The 21,353-nt window shown below is 43.4% G+C and overlaps 1 protein-coding gene across 3 annotated transcripts; it reads left to right on the top strand.

Annotated features, from left to right (window-relative positions):
* The first annotated feature begins 115 nt into the window (after window positions 1–115).
* zbtb7a (zinc finger and BTB domain containing 7a) lies at window positions 116–20,305 on the top strand. 3 transcript variants are annotated; one of them, XM_079574775.1, is made up of 4 exons: window positions 116–364; window positions 8,881–9,441; window positions 10,788–11,659; window positions 13,155–20,305. In XM_079574775.1, the coding sequence occupies exons 2-4, from the start codon at window positions 8,959–8,961 to the stop codon at window positions 13,582–13,584; spliced, it is 1,785 nt and encodes a 594-aa protein (XP_079430901.1). In that variant the 5' UTR covers window positions 116–364; window positions 8,881–8,958; the 3' UTR covers window positions 13,585–20,305. The 3 variants fall into 3 exon arrangements, with proteins under 3 accessions (XP_079430901.1, XP_079430902.1, XP_079430903.1); XM_079574776.1 differs by lacking the exon at window positions 116–364 and adding an exon at window positions 1,320–1,506; XM_079574777.1 differs by lacking the exon at window positions 116–364 and adding an exon at window positions 4,553–4,678.
* Window positions 20,306–21,353: the final 1,048 nt, after the last annotated feature.

Raw genomic sequence — 21,353 nt, 5'->3', positions numbered from 1 at the left:
ACGGTTAATTATCTGTAACAAATCTAATTGACTATGACTAGGATAACTGTCACTTCTTTTCACCAATGATTTTCCACTTTGTTTTACAGAGAATGCAGACTATGGTGAATGCTGTGTCTTTAAGAGAGAGAGCCAGCGTGATAGAGAGGGGGAGAGAGCGAGAGAGAGAGAGGGAGAAAGGGAGGGACCTCTTTGCCCTCCAGAAACCAGGAAGGGAATTGAGTTGATCTGCTGCTGCTTGGTTAGCGCATACAGGGCTTTAAGCTGCACAACACTCTGGGAGAGAGAGAGAGAGAGCTCCAGAGAGAGGAGGAGAGGAGAGGGCTGAGCTAACCCAAAACAAGCAGCACCACGGCCATCGCAGGTGAGCAAAAAGACACCCTGGCATCTCATTGCTGGCTGCCCTGGGCCTGTCGAACCAGAGGGGACCAGGGCAAAGGAGGAGAGCACAGAGACAGGAGTGAAGGAGGGGGACAGAGGAGAACAGGGTGGGGGGGCTGCCCGGACAGGAGAGAGGTAGGTGGGTCTCTGCTGCACTCCCATGCTGTAAGGTTCCTCTTTTAATCCTCCTAAAGTACTTCCTCTGTACTGCCCTGTCCCTCTCGGGAGTCCTGAGATAAAGTTTATAGGATGTGTTCAAGGCATTAACTTTTCAGGCAGGTGGAAGCACTTAGAGGAGGAGGGGGGGTGGGGTGGGGTGGGGGCTCTCAAGAGAGGGTGCGGGTACTGTGCAAGAGAAGAAGAAAGTATTATTATAATGGCCGTTGTCATAACTTTTTGGGACAATGGCGATGGGGTGAGGGCGAGGAGCTTACCTTGAGCATGAGGTTGTTGTGGTGACAGCTTATTGTTTTGGTGTAAGGCATATTAAAAGTGCACAGTTGTGTGAAATGTCACCTGGTGCTGAAATAATCTACAATGATGCAGTGCAAATAGTTTGAATTGTCTGTGTTTGTGGCGAATGGAACTGGGCCTTGGTTGATGGCTAGTCTGTACTTTAATACCTGGCAGCCTGCTAGCAACATACTGTAGTGTATAATTCAGCCCAGAGTGCTTACGTTAGAGCAGGCTCGGAGACCAAGGGGGCGGCGAGGACATCCAGAGCAGGGAACTGTAGTTCACAACAAGAGCCTTAAAGCAGGTCAAATGAGGTTTTGGAACTCTATATCCCAGAGTGCTTTGCCTTCGGCCATCCAGGAAAGGGAACTGCTGCCAGCCTATCCCAACGAGGAGGTGTGGTGAGCGAGGAGCTGTCAGGCCAATGAGAGCAGGGGATGCAGAGCCCAGTTGTGGGACGAAAATAAAGGGGGGTGGTGTTGTGTTTGGATGGGAGGGGGGTAGGTGTCTGTTTGTGTGGGATCAGGCAAGGGCTTGCCTGTATGACTAGGGCCACTTGCAAGTTTCCTGTCTGGTAAAGCTGTCGTCCTGCCCAGAGACAGAGGTAACAGGGCTGGCCAGCAGGCAAGGGAGGCACACTGGGCAAGAGCAACTCTTTCTGCCTATTCGGTAAGCACTCTCGAGACATACGGGCACTGTAATGTTAGAGTAAGACTGACTGGAGATGTGCAGGGAAACGTGTATTGATGAATGTTATTTGTTTTAGAAAGAAGGAGTTTGAGTTCAGAGTTCTTGACCCACTTGCAGATAAAAGGGGATGGCAAATAGGTCATTGCAGAGTGTAAGATGCTGCATACAACACAAAACTGAGAAAAGTTTTTTTTTTTTTTAACATCACAATAAATCATTTTTCATGAAGTGTTTGCTTCTACCGCTGTGATTAAAAAGCTGCTATTAATAGTGTAGTGAGAGGCAAAGACAGTCGCACATCCTGTACTTCTGCTTTTAGGGGCGTTCAGGTACTTCTGTGTAAACCACCATCGCTAATGTTAGCCTGCCTCTGCAACCGTGCCCATAGTGCTGAGTGGGCACAGGTATGGTTTTGAGTGACTGCAGTCTGCCTATGACTTGAGAAACCTCAGTATAGTCTCCTCACGGTGAAGGGGAGTAAGTGTCACATCGAGTGACAACTTTGTGCTAGTGCTGGAGAAATAACGCTATATTAAAATGTAGATTCAGCGACTACGTCTGTTGGTTGAATCTGGCTCTGTCATGGCATCTTTCTCTGGTCCACTCATCCTCACCATCATTTTGTTAAAATCAGATGGTAATTTCCATTGTCGTGTGTTTTTATAGTTTGTTCCTGAATCCTCATGGCGTAGCAAGTTTACAGAAACCCCCTCAGGCTTCTTCACTTGATCACCCAAAGCATATTTTTTTTGTTTTGCATACTAGTCCAACTTGTTTTTTAAACGTGTGGGCATGGAGAGGGTACATGACAAACTGTGAGCATGAAGACGCCCTGGTGCTGGGAAAATGCATGGAATGCTTCCTCTTAAAGCTTAAAGAAGTCAACGCAATTCACAAGATGTCTATTAAGATTAGTTGTAGCACATACTGTTCTGACACACTCCTCTGGCTACGTATAGAAAAAAAACAAAAACATTGTTAGTAAATTCCTGCATGGGGTTAAACTAGGACGCCATGTGTGTTTTTTTTTTGACTCGACTTACTGGCCATGCATGTGTGCCTGTGTTACCAACAATAGACTCCGGGGGAATTGCAGGGGACTTCAGTGGCTGTGGGCTGGTCCAAGACACCACCCATCAATTTGGCGGTGAGGCTGAATACAGTTTGATATTCGTCTATGTTTGTGCCTACACCACGCCGGCCCAAACGAGCAGGTTCAGGCAGACAGAGGAGACAGGTTGCGTGATGTCTCCGTGGCAGTTTGGGGCTTCATTTGAGAGTGAAATGCTGGCTCTATAGCGCGGGACTCCACACGGGATGGCACTTCGCTCTTTACATGTATGTTTGTTTAGGTTTTAAGTGTTTGCGTTAGTGAGATCATAGATTTTCCAGTCAGAATTTCAGACGGGGGCAAATCTCTGTTTTTGAGAGAAATAATCATTCAGAATATCCACATATGTTTTTGGTTTAAAGACAGGTTGCCACATTAATATTGTGGCTTAAAGTCCATTCAACTGACCAGAATCACACCTTTGTGATTAAATAATACCACCACTTTTTCATACTTTAGTCAACAAATTTACAACAGAGAAAACATCTAACCTTTGCCTCATTTTTGTTTCATGTGCGTCAGGCAATTTATTACAGACATATTAACCGTAAACTAGTGAAAAAAAGAAAATCACCATTTTTAAAACTGAAACCATAGTTTTCTGGTCTCTCCCCACCGCAACATTTAACTATAGGCTCTTGAACTCAAACTATATAGTAACGTGTTCCAGATGAAGGGATCCAATAGTTATGTTGTAGATATGTGTACAAATGGCATTTCAAGTAACAAACAATGACAGATCCACCATTCATGGGTTGGTCTGTAATGTGTACTATGAGAGAGAATAACATGTGATATGTCATAACGGTGTTAAATATGGTTTATCCTTGAGAGGAATATTACATGTAGTAAATCATCTTTTTTTTTAGGTGTTGGATATGAAAATGCCATAAATTACTAATTATTATTCAGCCTTATACAGCAATTTAGAACTTATGCATTTTGCTCTTTACCTTGTATATGTAATACTCTCATATTACATGTGTATACTTTATTTATTATACATTTATCATGAGGTGTGTCCTTCACCGATGTGCATTAACCCTGTTCTCTGCAACAAATTTGTCATGAATCCTTTTATTACATGGTAATAAACCTCTCACGCAGTTTTTGCTTTCGAAAGACTATAATTGAAACTATCGTACTTTTTAAATTAAACTTTTATAATGAAACCATATCTATGAATCTATTCTTTGCAGGTCTTGCCTCTTTCACTTCTATCCCCATAAAGCGTGTGCGGAAAAGGGCTCTCACATAAGCAGTTGTAGCTGTAGCTTAACTTCCCACTTGTATTCAGTTCCCCTGGTCAGCTGCTCTGTATACCACAGCTTCCAGACTGGTTAAGCAGGCAGACAGACCCCTCTCTGTTGTTTTTCTGTTGTTTTGCGCGAGTTTAGGGGCAGTAAAGGGGCTTCTTCTGTTCTCCTCAGGGGCATTTATTATGGAGAGGCCAGCACAACCTGATCAAATTAGACTAGGGAGGAGGATACCAAGATGTGTTTTTTACGGAAGCTTGGGCTTTGCTTTTAACATGTGCTTGATCGTGGATTTGAATGATCGATGATATGCACAAAATGTGTTTCAACAGTAGTGAAGGACACGGGATAGGAGCTTGTCTTAATTAAGCTGAAAGGCCAGCATGGAGTAAGGTGACCAATCTGACACTGTCCGCTTGTCGATTTTGGCTCGGCTTGATACTTAAGAGAACATGAGTGGGTTGTATTGGAGGATATTGAGACGCGGGGTGGGACTGCCATGATTTGCCATCTCAGCAGTGGAAAGGGGAAGTGGGTGAAGCGGTGGGTACGGGCAGCTAAGATGGAGCAACGATGAGATGAGAGCGACAGATGAGAGGAAGGAGGAGGGTCAGACAGTTGGGACAGCGCGCATAGAGCTGGTCATCTGATAACACAGTGGGTTCTGTTACACGGCTGCCACACACTCACAGGAAGTGTCCTCTCCTCGTCAGGCGGTGCGTGCACAGAGCGGGGTCCGCGGCGCTTTGGGCTGCCCCGCACGTCCAACCGGCCAACATACGAGGTTCGGCTAGTGCTTCTGTCTAACGCTGCTTCTAAAGATATGGTTACACTTCCTGGTTGGCAGCGATGCAGTGATAGAGCCTGTTACTCAAGTTAAAAGAACTGTTGATGTGGTTTCATGACAAACCGACTGACAGCACATGCAATGTCAAGTGCTTTCTAACTTCACAAAATGGTAAATTATACTATAGGTTTTGTTTGATATGTACTTTTGTGGGATGGGGGCGTTTGTTGACAGCAGCTTGTCTTGTATGAGAGGGACAAGCAAGAAAAACTATAATGCAATACCAGCAAAAAATCTCTTTCCATTTTACTTTTTTATTATGTGCAAAGTACTTTACATGACGATCATAAAACTCCCACTAGTTCTGTCATATCAAACTTTGCCCCACTTGTGTGTGTAGTTAGTTCCCGCTCCTCTTATTGACTGAGGTTACACCGGGTAACTCAATGAAAGCTGAGTTTATCATTGACATCTGAGCCAGATTCCTAAGCCACCATAGGCTAAGGACTTATGTGTGTGATTTTAACGCCCTGCCTCACCCACTACTTTTTCACTGGCTTTGTGTCTCCCTCTTGGCACTGTTTCCTGGTTAGTTTTTTAGACCAGCTCTTGCAACTTCAGTTTTATCAGCCACTTGCTTTCTTCCTGCTTTGCTGCCAAAATGACCAATCAGGTTTCCTTCCACTAGTGGTACCAGTGAGTCACTTGGCCATGCACTAAATCCACTTTTCCAAGGAACAGCGACCCCTCCCCATATCTTATTATCTTGCAATATCCTTTCAGTTCAACCTTGAACCCGCTTCATTCTGTGGATCCCTTGTGCAGGGGCGTGTTACTGTCAACTGTTGCCATAGAAGCAGTGGAGATAGTGAAATGAGGACAGCAATGACAGAACGTTGTTAAGGGCCAAACAAGTATCTTGTCTTGCTCTGAAATGCATGATTGTCAGTTTACTGTTCATATCAGCCTCCTTAGATAAGGCACATCAGAAGTTGCACAGGGTTAACCGCTTGTGCCTTTGTATTAAAGAATGACTGGTATGTAACACTGAAGATTATGTTGTACCAGATGCTAACATTAATAATAAAAGCACTCGAGAGCACTACGGCTTCTGCTACTGTTTTTAGGAGAAAAATCAGTCATTTGTGTGTATCAATGATGTGCCTATACAGTTGATGAGGAAAACCTAGAGTAGAATGAACTGATGAAGCAGTCAAACTGAAAGTGCCCTCTCGTACAGGAGGCCGTTGGTTGTGGTGTCTCTTCTGCCTCATTGTAATATCTCAGTAGATATATATGGTAAGGGGTAGAGGTACGTTGAGGACAAGGTGGAGGTAATGAGGGCGGGACAAGCTGAACTGAAGTGACGGTTTGACTTGCAAAGCAGGCTCAGAAGCCCATAGCCCAGGCGTGAGAGAGGGCCCTACCTGAAGTCCAGTGTCAGGGACACGGACAGCTGGGAGCCATTGTGCTGGGCTGCGGGCCTTGTCACCCACAGGCATGAATTAGTGATAAGAAATGTTTCAAGCCATGAGGAGGTGTCAGGATCAGGTTTGTTGCACTGTTTCTTTTTCTTGGTCGTCTTTGCAGGTCATTCGGGGACAGGTGGCTCCTCCTCGCTGTGTTGTCGTCCCATTGGCAATGTGTGTGTGCGTGTTTTATCTCAGCTCAGCGTCTTTACCACAAAGCCCTGACCCAGGGTCAGCTGTGTAGGTGAGGGGGATAACACATACACTCTGCGCGCAGTGCAGGTGCTCTGTTTGACTGTGAGAAAGAAAAGGAGGTTGGCTCTGGACTGGATGGGCTCACAGAGATCTATTTCCACCTGCAGAGGACATGACCGGTCGCCATGCGCTCGCCCTTTCTGCTGCTCTCTCTGCTGCCTCTGCCTCAGTCAGCCTCTCTCCTACTCGTCCCACCTTGTTTCTTTGTCCTTGGTCCACTCCCACTCCTCCAACATATTCATATGAGGAGAGGATAGTAACATTTGCTTTTGCCACGTTTTACCATCTATGTGAATTTGTGTTTTATCTTTATCAGGTTGTAGAGTTATCTACCCTATCAAGCTTAAAATGTTTACAGATTGGTACAGACATTCAAGATTAAAATGTATGCAGTACCACCAGTGTCATAAACTATTGTTAGTTCTGAAATGCTTTTATACTTATGGCCTACCCTTTGCCATATATATATATATAAATATATACATATTTATATTTTAATTGTGAATAATGCTTTTTATTTTTTGCTTAAATGTAAACAATTAGTGACCTACTTAAAGGATCCTAATGAGGAGGTAGCTTGTTAAAATCCTGCTCTCCTCCTGAAGTCTTTTTAAAGGCTTTACCTAAGTGTGACCTGTGGGTAGAGCTGACTTGGTGCCAAATCTAAGGAGTGGAGATGTTTAGCCGTTTTAGACAAGTGAGCACAGCAGAGGGATTCTACTGAAGGTAGTGTTCAGGTTGAAACGGGAGCCGGGTGCCAGGTTAGGCAGGTTTGGTACAGGGGTGTTGCCACAAAAATACCAAGGCAGAACTGAACGAATGCCATTTGAACCGCTCATCTGTTTTGAGCAAAAGACTACATGGTGCTGGATGGATCTAACAGCACGTGGAGCTGGAAGACTGTTCTATATGTGGCCTTCTGTGCACTGTGATGCTATTGACATCCTGTTTTAGTATGCATTTGTATGTTTGTTAATTGACAAATTGAGGATGGCTTGTCCTGCTGAAACCCTCCTCCCACTGTGCCGGCTTCAGTCGATCATTTTAATCTCCCCCCACACGTGAGCGAGGGGGCAGCCTTTCCTGAAACTTGGCACACAGTACAGGGTGGGGTAACCAGCTCAGACCGGATTGACAACCTCCCTTTTTAATGCGGTTCCCTCACAGCCTGGTGCATGTGCTCTTCCTATGTTCGGGTTTTTGCCACAGGGTAATTTCTGGCAGTCCTCCCCCTTTCTTTAACCGACACAGAGTGCACAAGTTGTACTCCCCAGCCCCCAGCATGCATTCTGATCCCCGCTGCCCTCTGCCTATCTGTCCTCCATGACCTCTTACTTGGTTTCTTACACAAGTGCGTGCACACACCCCTAGCAAGGTGTGTATAAGGAAATAGGCAACAGCCACCTGCTCAGGCAAGTGACAAGTGTCTTAGTGGGGGGTTCAAACACAACCTTTCACCCCTCGGTAAATAGTTTAAGATTTATAGTCGCAATGTGACACGTAGCCATACTTTTATATAGTCAAAGTCGACAAATGTTCGAATGAGCCCTTTCCCCTTAGGTGCCAGTGAATTCCTGGAGACCACTCCCGTCAAGTGTGTTTTTTTCTATCTGCTCATATCATTCTACCATCTTTATCCATGCTTTGACTGTGCTCCAAACAAGTTGCAGCTCTAAATGTAACTACTTTAGATTATACGCATGGAAGACTTTTGGCTTGTAGACATTTAAATGAATATGTCTTTCACAGGTACAATTCTTTATGTAGTTGCTTATTTTTAAGATTTTTTGTTTGTTTTGTTTTTTAGCTCTTAGGATTTTTTTGGGGTGAAAGGGGGTGAAGAGACTTTCAGCAAATGTTCTCAACTGTTATGCCCACCCTCTGTTTTGCTCTGGTTCAGAAAAGTGGAAAAGTCCTATTCAGAATCTCCACTGACTTTAAAAAAAAATATATATCAAGAGTTTCAAGGCACGACAGAGGCTGACCATAACACTTAAATGCATTTATAACTTTTTGGTTTATATATAGTTATATATATATATAGTTTCTAAAAGTTATCTGTTCATGAGTTACCACACAGCTGATTAGCTACCGTCATTATTTTTTAACTCTTTTAAGCTAGCTTATCAAGACATGTGCAAAATGGCGACTGCAAGCTGTAAAATAGCATATAACTGTGGGCATTTTTACCTAATTTATTCATTCATTTGAAATTGCCTGTATTACGCTATAAGGGCACCAAATGAAGGACTGCTGCGTGAGTAAAAAAAATGTAAAACTGTAATGTTGCTGATTCACTTTTGTACACCCTACTCATGAGTCAATGCTTGGTAAATGACTTTTTTGTTGTTGTGTATATGAAATGTTGTGTATATACTTATTGGGTGTGTTTACTTGATATGCTGTGTCTGCTCTTGAGTGTATTATATAGATGGTATGTTAATGGCCTCCTCTTTCTGTTCTTGTTGTGTGCAGACAGGCAGACGGACCGACGGCAGGACGGATACGCGGGTGGGGGCTGTGCTGGGCGGCTCGGCGGCAGGCTGGTGGAAGATGTCGTCGGGAGCCGGAGGGAGGGGGGGCAGGCGGCTCAGGGTCCCGGTGAGCGGCTGTGGAGGAGGCCAAGGGGGGTGTGGAGAGGCAGAGGAGGGTTCCGTAGGCATCCCTTTCCCCGAGCACAGCGCAGACATCCTGGGTAGCCTCAACAAGCAGCGCCTCAGTGGGTTACTCTGTGACGTGCTACTGGTCGCACAAGAGCGCGAGTTTCCCGCTCACCGCTCTGTCCTGGCCTCATGCAGCTCCTACTTTCAGAAGCTCTTCACTTCTGGGGCCGTAGCTGACCAACAAAACATCTACAACATCGACTTTGTGGGAGCCGAGGCTCTGGGTGCACTGCTGGAGTTTGCCTACACGGCCACACTTACGGTCAGTCACAGCAGTGTTGCTGACATCCTCGCTGCTGCACGCCTACTGGAGATCCCACCCGTCCAAGATGTCTGTACTCACCTACTGGACACAAAAGTGCTCTCACCATCGGTACGAAGCCACAAATAAGAATGAGATTATTTGATCCTATGCTGTCTGATCACACACTCATAATACAAACTCTCTCTTCAAAACAGAAAATACTAAAACACATCTTTAATGTTAAAGCGATTTCAGTCAGGCTAGTCCTACTTTAATCCATGGGTTGTGCTTAAATTTGAATTATGTATAATTCATGTTTGCGTAGTACATGGTAGCTTTTGTAACCTGACTTAGCCTTGGTGGTCATGAGGTGTCTGGTCTTTGGACCAACCCTGTATTAACCAAGCGCAGAGGGAAGCTTATATCATCGTCAGTTTTTCTCACTCAGCCTGAAATACGCCCACAGCTTTAGAGTTACTTCAACACTTACTCATGCTGAACCAGTAATGTGTCTGAGTGTGTAAGGACACTCTGCTCTTCAGCGGATGGCAGACATACATAACAGGGCCATACTTCGCATCATATCTGAATAACAACACCACATTATGATAGTAGGTTTTGATGCATAACCTTCAGTGGCTCCACTGCGGAACATATCTTTTTATTTAACATGTCCAAAGATACACTCCTTTGAGATAAACTTGACACACCAATGGGGGTGTCCAAACTTTTTTCATTGAGGGCCACATATGGAAGTGTAAACGGTGTGGAGGGCCACTGATCGGTGATCAAAATTTAAATTGAGTGAGTTTTAACGTATGTCCACACTTTTGTTTAGGCTTGGAACAAGAGCGACGAGCTCTTTCCCACAATAATGTTACTTTTTGATGTAAAATTGAGTGAAATTATGAAACTTGTTGTTAAATGTATTATCTCTCACGAGATAGTACATGTGCCAATTCAACAAGAAGCTTGAGGGCCACCAAAAATTGCTCTGAGGCCCGCATTTGGCCCCCAGGCCGCACTTTGGCCACCATTGCACTAATCCGAAGGTTGGTGGTTTGAACTCCACACCATCCTATGCACCTAGCAATGGACATTTCTATCCATTTTCACACACAAGAATTTCCAGCCCCTGTAGCCTCCCAAAGGCTTTCTACATTTCTACATGTCTTTCTAAATACATTTTATTGTTCACCTAAACATATTGAACACAATCTGCAAATATAGTTTCTCTCTTTTATTGTGTTGAAATATCATCTAAGCTTCTAACTTACCAGGCTGAACTCCAGCGAAATGTCATTGTTACACAAGCATCTTGAAAGTATATGTTGCTTCCTGACACAAGCTCACAGGCGCGCACTGTGTGACTTTGTATGATCTTATGAGAGTGAATGACTTCATTGTGTATTATAACAAATATGTCTACATTTTTGTCTCATCGTTCTATTTCTCTTGTGTTTATTTTTGTACAGATGGATTGTGATCAGAAGGATGACGATGGGGGTAAGGGCTGCGGTGGAAAGGACAAGGGAAATCGGTTGCGTGCCCTAGAATATTTAGAGTCTTTCCAGAGGGGGGCGTACTGGAGTAGCAGCTGCAGCACTCCTGAGCTCAGGGACCTGCCCACACATCTGCACTTTAACAATGGTAACGGGGGAATACCTAGTAATGGGGTTCTCAACGGCCCAGGGGAGTATTACTCGCCACTCGCCTTGGCCCTGGCCCAGGCCCCCATACAGGAGCCAGAAGATGAGGATGATGACGAGGAAGAAGAAGACGATGGTGACACAATTCAGGGCAATGGATCGAGTCTCTCTTCAACTTACTACCCTCCATCTCAAAACGGCCACTACTATCTCAGCGCGGAGTCCAGGCTGGGGCAGGAGGCAGGGATGGAAGATGAGAGCAAAGAGTCGGTGAGGGAGAAGGGTCCAGCCAGTGCCCTCCTGCAGCAGATGATGGACTCCATAGAGCAGCAGAAGAAGCGCGTACAGGCCGGGGAGGACCTTGGGGACGGGGATGAAGCTGATGTGGAATTTTACTTGAATTATTTCAATAGCTCACAGCACGAGGATCCTGCTTCGGCCGCTGTGACACAGGGACTGCAGCCGCTCTGGGTAACACGGGGCAGCACTGGCCCAGACCGAGCAGAAAGGGCGACAGGGGAGAGAGGTGGCACGGCTGGAGGCGCAGGGGGCGAGCGAAAGATGCGCTCCAAGGCCTTCCAGAAGTGCCCCATATGCTCCAAGGTCATCCAGGGAGCAGGCAAACTACCCCGCCATATCCGAACGCACACAGGAGAAAAACCTTATGAATGCACCATCTGCAAAGTGCGCTTTACCAGGTAAGTCCAATTAATGAAGGGACTACCCCATGTCACATGTACTAATAGTCTTGAACCTGGCACTGTACACAAATCACCTAGCAGTGGTAAACACAACAAAGCCAACAGAGGGATTATTGGCACTAACCAACTTAGCTCTGCATTAGGGCAGCATTGAAGCAGTGAAGCCAAACAAGGCATTTCAACCAGTGTTAAACAGCAGCAGGACATTTTTTTAGAGTGCTAGTTAAATATCCAAACACTAGTCATCAGATTGATGTAAAGGTCTGTTTTATTATCACATCCTGCCGGCCAAAGTCCTGGAATTCTTGCATGGGGTCCTATAAAACAAGGCTGAGGCTCTGTCATAACAGCCAGTGGAGGGCAGCTATAAAGCCATGTGTCCTGATAGAGAGGGGATTAGTGGCCCTGGATGGTCCATGTGCTCTAATGAAGTAATTTGAACTTTTGATCTCTGGTTATGTTGATTATTGCCCATGGCAGAGTAGTTAACACACGCCCCCTCTATCGTTCTCTTCATCTGACTAATGAAATCCCTGCCATTCCCTGCAAATACAACCTCATCCCATAGACTTTCCTTTTATTTCCTCGTGTTTTCCTTGAAATGATTCCTTTAATTAATTAATCAGCGGGCTTGTGCTTTAAATAGAAGTGGATGGCTACAAATACTCAGAAGTCGAGCATGTTAGGGAGGGCCAGCCCAGTATCTGAATGGGCCGGCGGTGGGAAGGGGGTATTGTAATCTTAATCCTGTTTGATCAGGGTTAAGAGTGTGCCTGACTCTGTAATAAATCACTCCCGTCCTTTAAATAATTCACCTCTGTCACTGTGCCACGTCGTTCTAAGCTTCTGTGTGTGTCCCTCCTTCAACTGTTTCTTTGTAAATAGTTTGTTTGTTTGTTTTTTTGCTTCTGTGCACCAATCTTTTGCATGTACTTTACAATCACGAGGATAGAAAGCTCTCTTCTCTCTGCGTGTGTGTGCCACATTGGATATTTGTAACTATACTTTCTACACTATCACCCACTTAAACATTTGTGATAAAGATTTTGATCTTAGGAAAATCATCATTAAGGCTGAAAATTTTTTCATTTTGTCATTTTGCAAATATATGCACATATCCACAATATGTGCAGTTACCAAACTGAACTGATATTACATCACTTGTGTGCAGCTGCTCGGCTAACATTAGCTAGTTATAGCTTTAAGTTATAGCTTTGATATTTACGGTCCATTTTGTTCTGCTTTCATATATTTTTTATTTTATTTTTATATTTTATTTGTATATGATTATAGAAAGCACTTTGGATTGATTGATTGATTGATTGATTGATTGATTGATTGATTGATTGATTGATTGATTGATTGATTGATTGATTGATTGATTGATTGATTGATTGATGAACTGAGACAGTTAAAGTAAACTTAGAAGCACTGATTATATGAAACCTTTTGGTATGTTTGTGTTGGATCATATTCTTATCTCGTCTCTCAGGCAGGACAAGCTCAAGGTCCACATGAGGAAGCATACAGGAGAGAAGCCTTACCTCTGTACGCAATGTGGAGCAGCTTTCGCTCACAACTACGACCTGAAGAATCACATGCGCGTTCACACCGGCCTGCGGCCTTACCAGTGCTCCAGCTGCTTTAAGACTTTTGTTCGCTCGGATCATCTACATCGTCACCTCAAGAAGGACGGCTGTAACGGCATCCCCTCCCGCCGCGGTCGAAAGCCTCGGGTTCGAGAGCCTGATCACCTGGAGGCCCCTGTGAGCCTGCTTAGTCCCAGCATGGACACTGGAGCGGGGCCTCATGGGCCCCGAGGTCGGCGGCGCTCTGAGGCTAGCTCTGTGGCAGAGCTGGAGTGCAGTGCCCACGCACACAGTCCCCTGCTGCAGCCGGCGGAAGGAGACACAGGGCCCTGAAAATACAGGGCACAAGGACACACTGCTGGACACAGTCACTCTGCACCCTGTGAGACAGGGCAGAGTGTACAGAGGAGAAACACGTAAAGACAAACAAAACAAAAACAAAAGATTCCTCTATAAACCAAATCAGGGTGTCGGAAAATCGAATTATGATTTTTTGTTTCTTTAAGAAATTGAATAGTCTTGCAAGCACTTGAGTTTTCTGTTGAAGAGCAAGAACGCTTCAGATCTCACACCCATGACGTCCACTTTCTGGGTCATTCCGTAGACTTTATGATATTTGGGGTTTTATACATTGGCACTTAAAAGACTAAGGCAAATGTATATTCATTACAAAAACTCAGCAACTATGCAGTTGATTTAGATTTTATTGGTTTTGTCCTCAAAGCCTTCAAAGCTCTAAGCAAGGTGTCAGGCACCTTCTGGCTGCTGTACGGGTGAAGCGAGGACAAATCTCTGTGAAAACTCTTTTCTATTCTTTTGCTGGTCTGAAATGTACAGTTACCATAGAAACTACATTGCCACAACAAGGCATATGCAAGAAAGAAAAAAACATCTGATGCAACAATTTTCACTTTCACTCAATGTTCCAGAAAGAATCAGAAAAGGGTATGTTTGAAGTGTTACTTACTCCATAAAATATGTAATTGATCATTTGTCTTATTGTAAAACAAATTAGCATTGAGTCGAATCCACGTCACTGGGGGCTCGTTGCAGGGTGGAGGGTTGTGTTTAAAAGCACTACCATCGTCAATTTGTTTGTTGGCTTGTCTATGTTGCCTCTCATCCCTCACAATCCTGCAATTTCATAATTTCTTTTATTTTAATTTTGTCTTAATTTTGTTTCTCTTTATTGTGCTGACTTCTTTGGGTACTTGACACTTTATAATTGTACAATGATATGTATATATGGCAGGTGTTGATATGACATGAGTCCCCTCTTTATGCTGAGGTGTACTTACTAATCGGGTTTTTCTTTTTAGGCTTGATGTCATATTTCTTTAGAGAGTGTAGCTTTTGGGTGAACAAGGCTAAGTGTATGAATGTTCGATAAAAGTCCCCATTGTGTATAGTTACTACCCAATAAGGAGCTTGAATGAGTGAATGTGCTTGACTTTGTGCAGTTTTTTGTCCTTGTGTGACAAGGCGCGGGTAGCATTTAACCAAAAGTTGGTAAAGAGAATGGCAGGAAACCCCAATGATAGAATTATAAAGAGTACTATGAGTACTATGAGTACATAGACGAGCACCTTTTCTATGTTTGCACAGCTTTACTAAAGATATCCAACAGAGCAGTGGTATATTTAAAGCAAGTGGACTGGTGGTGGGAAGGGAGGAGAGGTGGGTTATGTATCATGCTTATCCCAATCTTTTTTGCCCTAGGGACCACACAACCGTGAGGCAACCTGTATGATGAAGAGAGCAATAAATACCTGTCCAAGTCGGTAGGCCAAATCGGAGTGCAGCTGCAGCTCGTGGAGGGGGAGGGGCGCAGAGAAGGGAGGGGATCTCACAATGTCTGTTGCATTCCAAAAAATAATCTCCCCCAGCTCAGCCACGTTTCCAGGCAGGAAGGGGATCAGATCAGGCCTTTTCTCTCTGCCTCTGTAGTCCTCTTATGCCCCGAACCAGCCTGGAGGGGGCATTATTATATTAAAGCCTGATGTTACTGTGGGTATGACGCCTGGTCCACTGCATTTTGTATTTACATGTGTGTACATATGTGAGTGTGCGTGGCAGGCAGGGTCCCTCTGGCCACATCATCACTGTCTGAGTCAGACAAGGCCTGTTCAAACATGACCCTAAGCTGCCCGCCCGATCCACTTTCTCTGTCTTTAAACACATGTGCAGGCATGGGGACCAGGTATACCCCTGAGTGAGGAGAAAATACCACAGCTAATGTGCATATTACAGACATTTTTGTTTTATATTCAAATTTCCCATATTTGTGTTCAAATGAACATATGAGGCCTTGAGAATAGTTATTCCCCACTCTGTTGTGTCTCTAGTAGAGCTGTAGTTCGACCATCAGTCCGTTGCACCTTAATGGAAAAGCAGGTGAATGCACTTTGTTACTGAGGAGGGAGCGCTTTTGTCACGGAAACGGGTACTTTTAAAATGAACCAGTTGCAAGCGAGATCAGTCACACTTTATGGGCAGGTGAATGCGACCGCTGCACTGGTTTAGTTCAGGTTGTGTTGACGAGCTGCCAAATAATTCAAGCCTGAATGGTTGAAATCTCTGTAAGAGAGTAGCCAGTTCAGATAAATGTTGGGTTTGTGACCTGAAAAACAATTATTCCCACTGATTGCACTTGAACCTAGATACTAAACCTGGACCAGTTATCTATATGTCTTAATATAAAGTAGGGAGGTTGAAATAATGAAAGGGCACTTTGCACGCACTTGCCTTGCGTGTGCACAGGCATGCGTTGCTGGCTGGCAGGCTGGAGGGTCTCAGGACAAGCTTGGATAAACAAACTTCATGTCTAGCCCATCTGTTCACCAGCTCCTCTCATAACTACACTCAATCTCAAAGGAGCTGCAGTGATAATAGACCACGGTACCGCGGAAGCAAAAATACTATATTGTAAAACAGCTCATTGAACAGTTGCTTGTTTACTTTACAGCTCTCTGGGCCCAGATTTGCATAATTTGTCTTTTTAAGCTTGTTGGCCATCGTCGGGTAGGCGAGTGTAGTAGCTATATTGCTTGGATGTTATGATATACATAGAGGTTTTTGCACAGTGCGGCAGACCATTGCAAGATCTGCTTCCCTTTGATCTGTGGGGAATGCGGTACTTGGTATGGGTCACACAAACCCTTTAGTCTCTGCATGTCTTTAATTTTACAGCACCTGTTGGCACTTTTTGAGCCATTTTTGTTTTGTTGGACCATATTGTTTTGTAGAAAGTCTTACATGTGTTGATTAACCAAAGCTTTTGTCTCCAGCTATTGCAGATAGTAAGGATTTCTGTAGACTAGAGGTATTAAAAGTATGTTTATAATTTATCCAGACTGGGCCTCGCAGATAAAGCCACATGCAGTCGCCCTTCTCTCGAATATATGCAGAAATGTGTGTGGAGTCAGATATCTACTTGAGTTTACTTTCTATCGCTCTTTGTGTCCTTGTGGACGATAGAATCAGAGGTGTAAGGATGTACAGTTGTTTCTTGTTTTCCTAAAGACGTGTTGCGCTACAGCTGTTTTTATTTTTAACAATATGACAAGGGTGCATGAATGCGTGTGGGGGGTCAGGGTGTGGATTGCTGTGCCAGGAGGGTGGGTCAACTGGGTGCTTGGGTGGGGTAAAGGATACAAAGCCTGATAGCACTGGAATTGGTGCTTAAAGCTGAGAGAGCTAAAGTTTGCACTAATGTTATTGTCCTCGTCCTGCTTATGGGAGGAGGCCAGGAGACCTCGAGCCACCTGCTAACAAGCATCAGCTTACAGCAGAGTGGTCTCACAAAGAGTCCATCCACTCGCCTTTGGCAACGTAATCAAAGAAAAATCATAGAATTTATGTTCAACAATACCAAAGCATACAAGAATCTTAAGCTAAACAGATTAAATGGTTCACAGAGTGTCTGTTCTATTACAAGTGAAGAGATTATAATCAACAAAAACTCACTGCAAGTCCCTGGTGTTGAGTCATAATGTGCAGTCATTGTTTATCTTTCCACACATTCTGTCCAGCCTTTTTAAACTTTGGGTGATTTAAAAATAGACAAATATTAGAAAGATCAGTGGTTAAATGTGATTTATACTGACCATGACTGGGTTAAAGAAGAAAAACTGTTTGATCAGTGGAGCGGTGTGGTGCTGTGTGGATGTCTCTTAGCAGCTTTAAGCTGTGTTTGTATTGATACAGACTGTGCTATTGTGCAGTGTGGGGCTGAGGCTCACTCCCACAAATGGAAGCTGCAACATTAAAGGCTGCTGTGTGCCTTACTCACAAAACTACACATTTTGTCCAATATTTGTACCATAGGTCATTGATCAAAACGGAATAATAAAAACAGTCAGCACTGACATTGTTTAAGTCAATAAAGCTTTACTTTGGAAACATTAATGAGCAGCCACAGTCTGTCGCCTTTGTGGCTCCACAAATGCCTCAGCCCCAGACCAAGGTTGCTTTGACACAGCTACACAGAATGTCTCAAACTTTATTGTACATGATGTTGTTTTTTAATTGACCTTGGTGTTTGGTTTCTAATGCTCTTATCAACACTTTATGAATCTATCTTTAAGGCCACAAAACAAGAACAACTGGCAGCAGCAGACAGTGATAACTGAAAATAACCACCACCAAGTCACAGAGCTTTGGTGCACGGTGACAAAACCGGGAGTCTTAGCTTAGCTCTTGCAGGACACCTGATACTGTGTTTTTGTGTGTTTTCCATTGAGCTTGAGATGCACAGCAAGATGAGTGCAGCATATGCAGGACGGCACTATGCACAGCATGGCTCTGGCACTCGCACAGGCTGCCCTGGGTCCTTCAGAGGGCCGGCAGCTGTCTGTTGGCCACATTCTGCCAAGTGGGGGCAGTTTGCTCTTGGAGTCTCTCTGTCTCTGGGGATGCAAAGGTTGGCACATCTAGAGATTAGATTTTGGGGCTATAGGCTGTACATTTCAGGGATGACTAAAGACAGAGCTGGTGACCAACTGTTTACTGACCAACATGTGTTTTGTGTTTGGGGGTCATACATTTGATAACAAATGTAAAACACAGGAGATCGCCACATGGATCTCTTTTGTTTCCATGTAATTCTCAGGTGGAAAAGACACTGCTATGCATTTGATTTGATGTCTGCTCAGTGTTGTTTGCCTCGATGCCCCAAGTTTATGCCTTTCTTGTTCACAAACATATTTAACTCATTATTTCCCTCATAAGTTAAAGCTATATTATTTATCCAGTGGCTGTGATCCGCATATTTCTCTATTGATTGAGAAATGTTTGCTGGGAGGAAGGATGCCACTGGAGAATCCTGTAAAAGTCACATTTCAAAAGCTGTAGTTAGAAAAGCACAGACTTTATTTCCCGCCACTTCTCTCTCTCTGGATTTGTAGTTCTGTGGCCTCTTTGATCTGGGATCACAGGCCAGCCAGCGAATCGACAGGAGAAAGAACACAGAGAAAAGGCGTCCTTTTCAGTGTGCAGTCACCTACACTCATTTAGGAAACATTCCATAGCTTCATACTGTGATCCCCAGTTTGTCGTGTTGGCAGGTGAGCTGGAGGCTGCAGACACATTCGATGCGTTCATGTAGGCCGTATACGTCTGCCCTGCTCATACTGCATCTGTGTGAGAACCGCTCATACAGACACTTCAAAAGGCCCAGTGTATCGCTGTCCAACTGCCTTTTTCAGCTTCTGCGATTGTAACTAAAAGCACTTTGTCAAAGGCCATCCTGAATATTGTATGCTTTTATTTAAAGGTTATCACTATTGTTTTTGTTGTTCTTGTAAACATTCTCTAACTGCAAATTATTTAAATGCAAAAAAAAAAAAAAAAAGTTTAGATTTGTAAGAAACTTGAATATGTGGAGTCTGTATGAAGGTGATTGATGCTGCCACATTATTTGGACTCAAAGAAATGGTCACCTTTATGAATTGTGACGCATATCCACACTGCGGTGGGTCTCCTAACACTTCTAATCTAGTCAGAGGGAGGCTGTTAAATCTTGTATTGAGAGACTCCTTTTGTCTTGAATAATAAACCTGTAAAAACATTTGCAAAGCTTTCTGAGAAGGCTATCTGAGCTGACTGTTAAACATGCAGTGTGTGTATGCACTGCAGAGTATCCTTGTCTGCAATAACGCCCTGTACTGAAAGGTTGGGTCGAGGATCCATGCAGATTTAGAAGCCAAATGTATGGGAGACAGACATGATACTATGGATGGTTAAGAAACTTTTCAGACCTCTTTAAATGTTCTTTCTTTTACTATGTACCTGTCTGATACTCATACCATTCCTTGCTTTAAAAAAAAAAAAACTCTAATTGTCCTACAATACTGCACTAAAAACAGACATTTAAAATGCTTTGGAAAAACTATTAACACAACTTTTAACGTGACTAAATTGGGCCCCTGTACAACAAGTTTATTTTGGTGGTAAATTCCATTCTTTACTCACGATGGAGAAAGGTACAGCCTATATAACCCTAGAATAATGAACATACTTTGAACATTTTTGGTATCAGATTAAAAATAACATGGGAATAAATAAGGTGGTATGGATACTACCTGAACTCACTGTACTATACTGTGCGTCTTATTTAAATTTGTGATTTTTAAAAGATCATGACAAACCTTGTACTTTTGTAAATGGTAGTAACATAAAGTAACTCTTAGGTGAATTACAGTGAGGTATAAAGTGGAAGAATACGGTTGGCACTCGCAATCTGCAGCGCAGTGCGGACTTTCTAAAACTTTTTAAACAAACCCGCTCTGGTAACATTTCCCACTAACAATTCTGTCAGATCGTACATGTTGAAAGCTGCAGGGGACTAAAGGAGATTTGGGAGAATTTGCACTTTTTGGCAACAAAAAGGACTTGTATACGCGACCACTAAATCCGCTGTCTAAACCATGTAATTCCATTTTGTGTCATTTTGTTCTGTTTTTCTTTTTTTAATATATTCAAACATGTCTGGCATCTGGTTGTCTGGTTTAAAGAATATGAAATCTTTCTATTAAAAACAATGGTTGTAAAAACATATGGACAGTGTTTATTATATGCTCAAATGTTTCTTCCATACACAGCTGATGATATAGGCATTAATTCACAATAGTCTAAAATTCAGTTCAACTAGCTTTATTGTCAACTCTACCCCATGTAAATCCCACACAGAGAATCAAAGTTGTGGCACATTCAAACCCTTGGTGCTATAACACTAATGCATTGTTACTATTATTTAGAAAATAAAAATTATCCTTTTTTACAGCGCACACACAGATCAACACGATCAGTTATTTGTATAGCGCATTACAACAGCCAAATGGTGCACAGGGTCAAAAAGTGTCAAATTACAGATAAAACATCAATGAAAACTCTATTGGGGCATATCTATAAATATTCACACCAGTGTAACAATAATAGTGGAAAAAGTTGATGAACTTGATCTTAATCTGAATTTAGGGTTTACAAATTTAACCAGAGACCAAAAATATTTGATTCTCTGAGCACCACTAGAATTAAAGATCTAACTTCACTTTGCCAGGCATAACAGGATTGAACTAGGTCTATAATGTGACTAAACCATGAACAAAGTAGCTAGGATGAATAATGTTTTAATGTCTTTATTATAGTATATGTTGATAGTTGTGCTGTATGTCTGTGCATGCGCTGTTTTTATTGTGCCCGTACTGGCCCTTCCTCTGCAAGTGAAGTTCCCAATGGATAAAAAAAAATTGATTTTGAATTCAAATTCAAAGCTGCAGAGGAGCCTGTGTACCACCTAAAGCAGACCATGTACAGCCACTGGTACCTGGACCACAGTTTGCGAACCTTTGCTTTGACTTTTCAAGATCACAGATGCATATCCCTAATACATTGTGTTACGAGAATAAACGTCATTTAGAAGACTATTTTATCCCTGTTGCCACTCTAATTTCTAACATATTCAAGAAGTCTTACCACACAGTAGCCCTTCCTAATTTATGTTTGTTCAATTCCACAGAGCTGCCAGGAGGTGGCAGTGTACTCCCTGTTTTGATCGCTTTAACAGACGGTTCAGGCCGGGAATATGGTTTGGCCACACATCA

Source organism: Gobius niger (genome assembly GCF_951799975.1).
Source record: "Gobius niger genome assembly, chromosome: 17".
Classification (NCBI taxonomy): Eukaryota; Metazoa; Chordata; class Actinopteri; order Gobiiformes; family Gobiidae; genus Gobius; species Gobius niger.
This window is presented reverse-complemented; position numbering and strand designations above follow the sequence as displayed.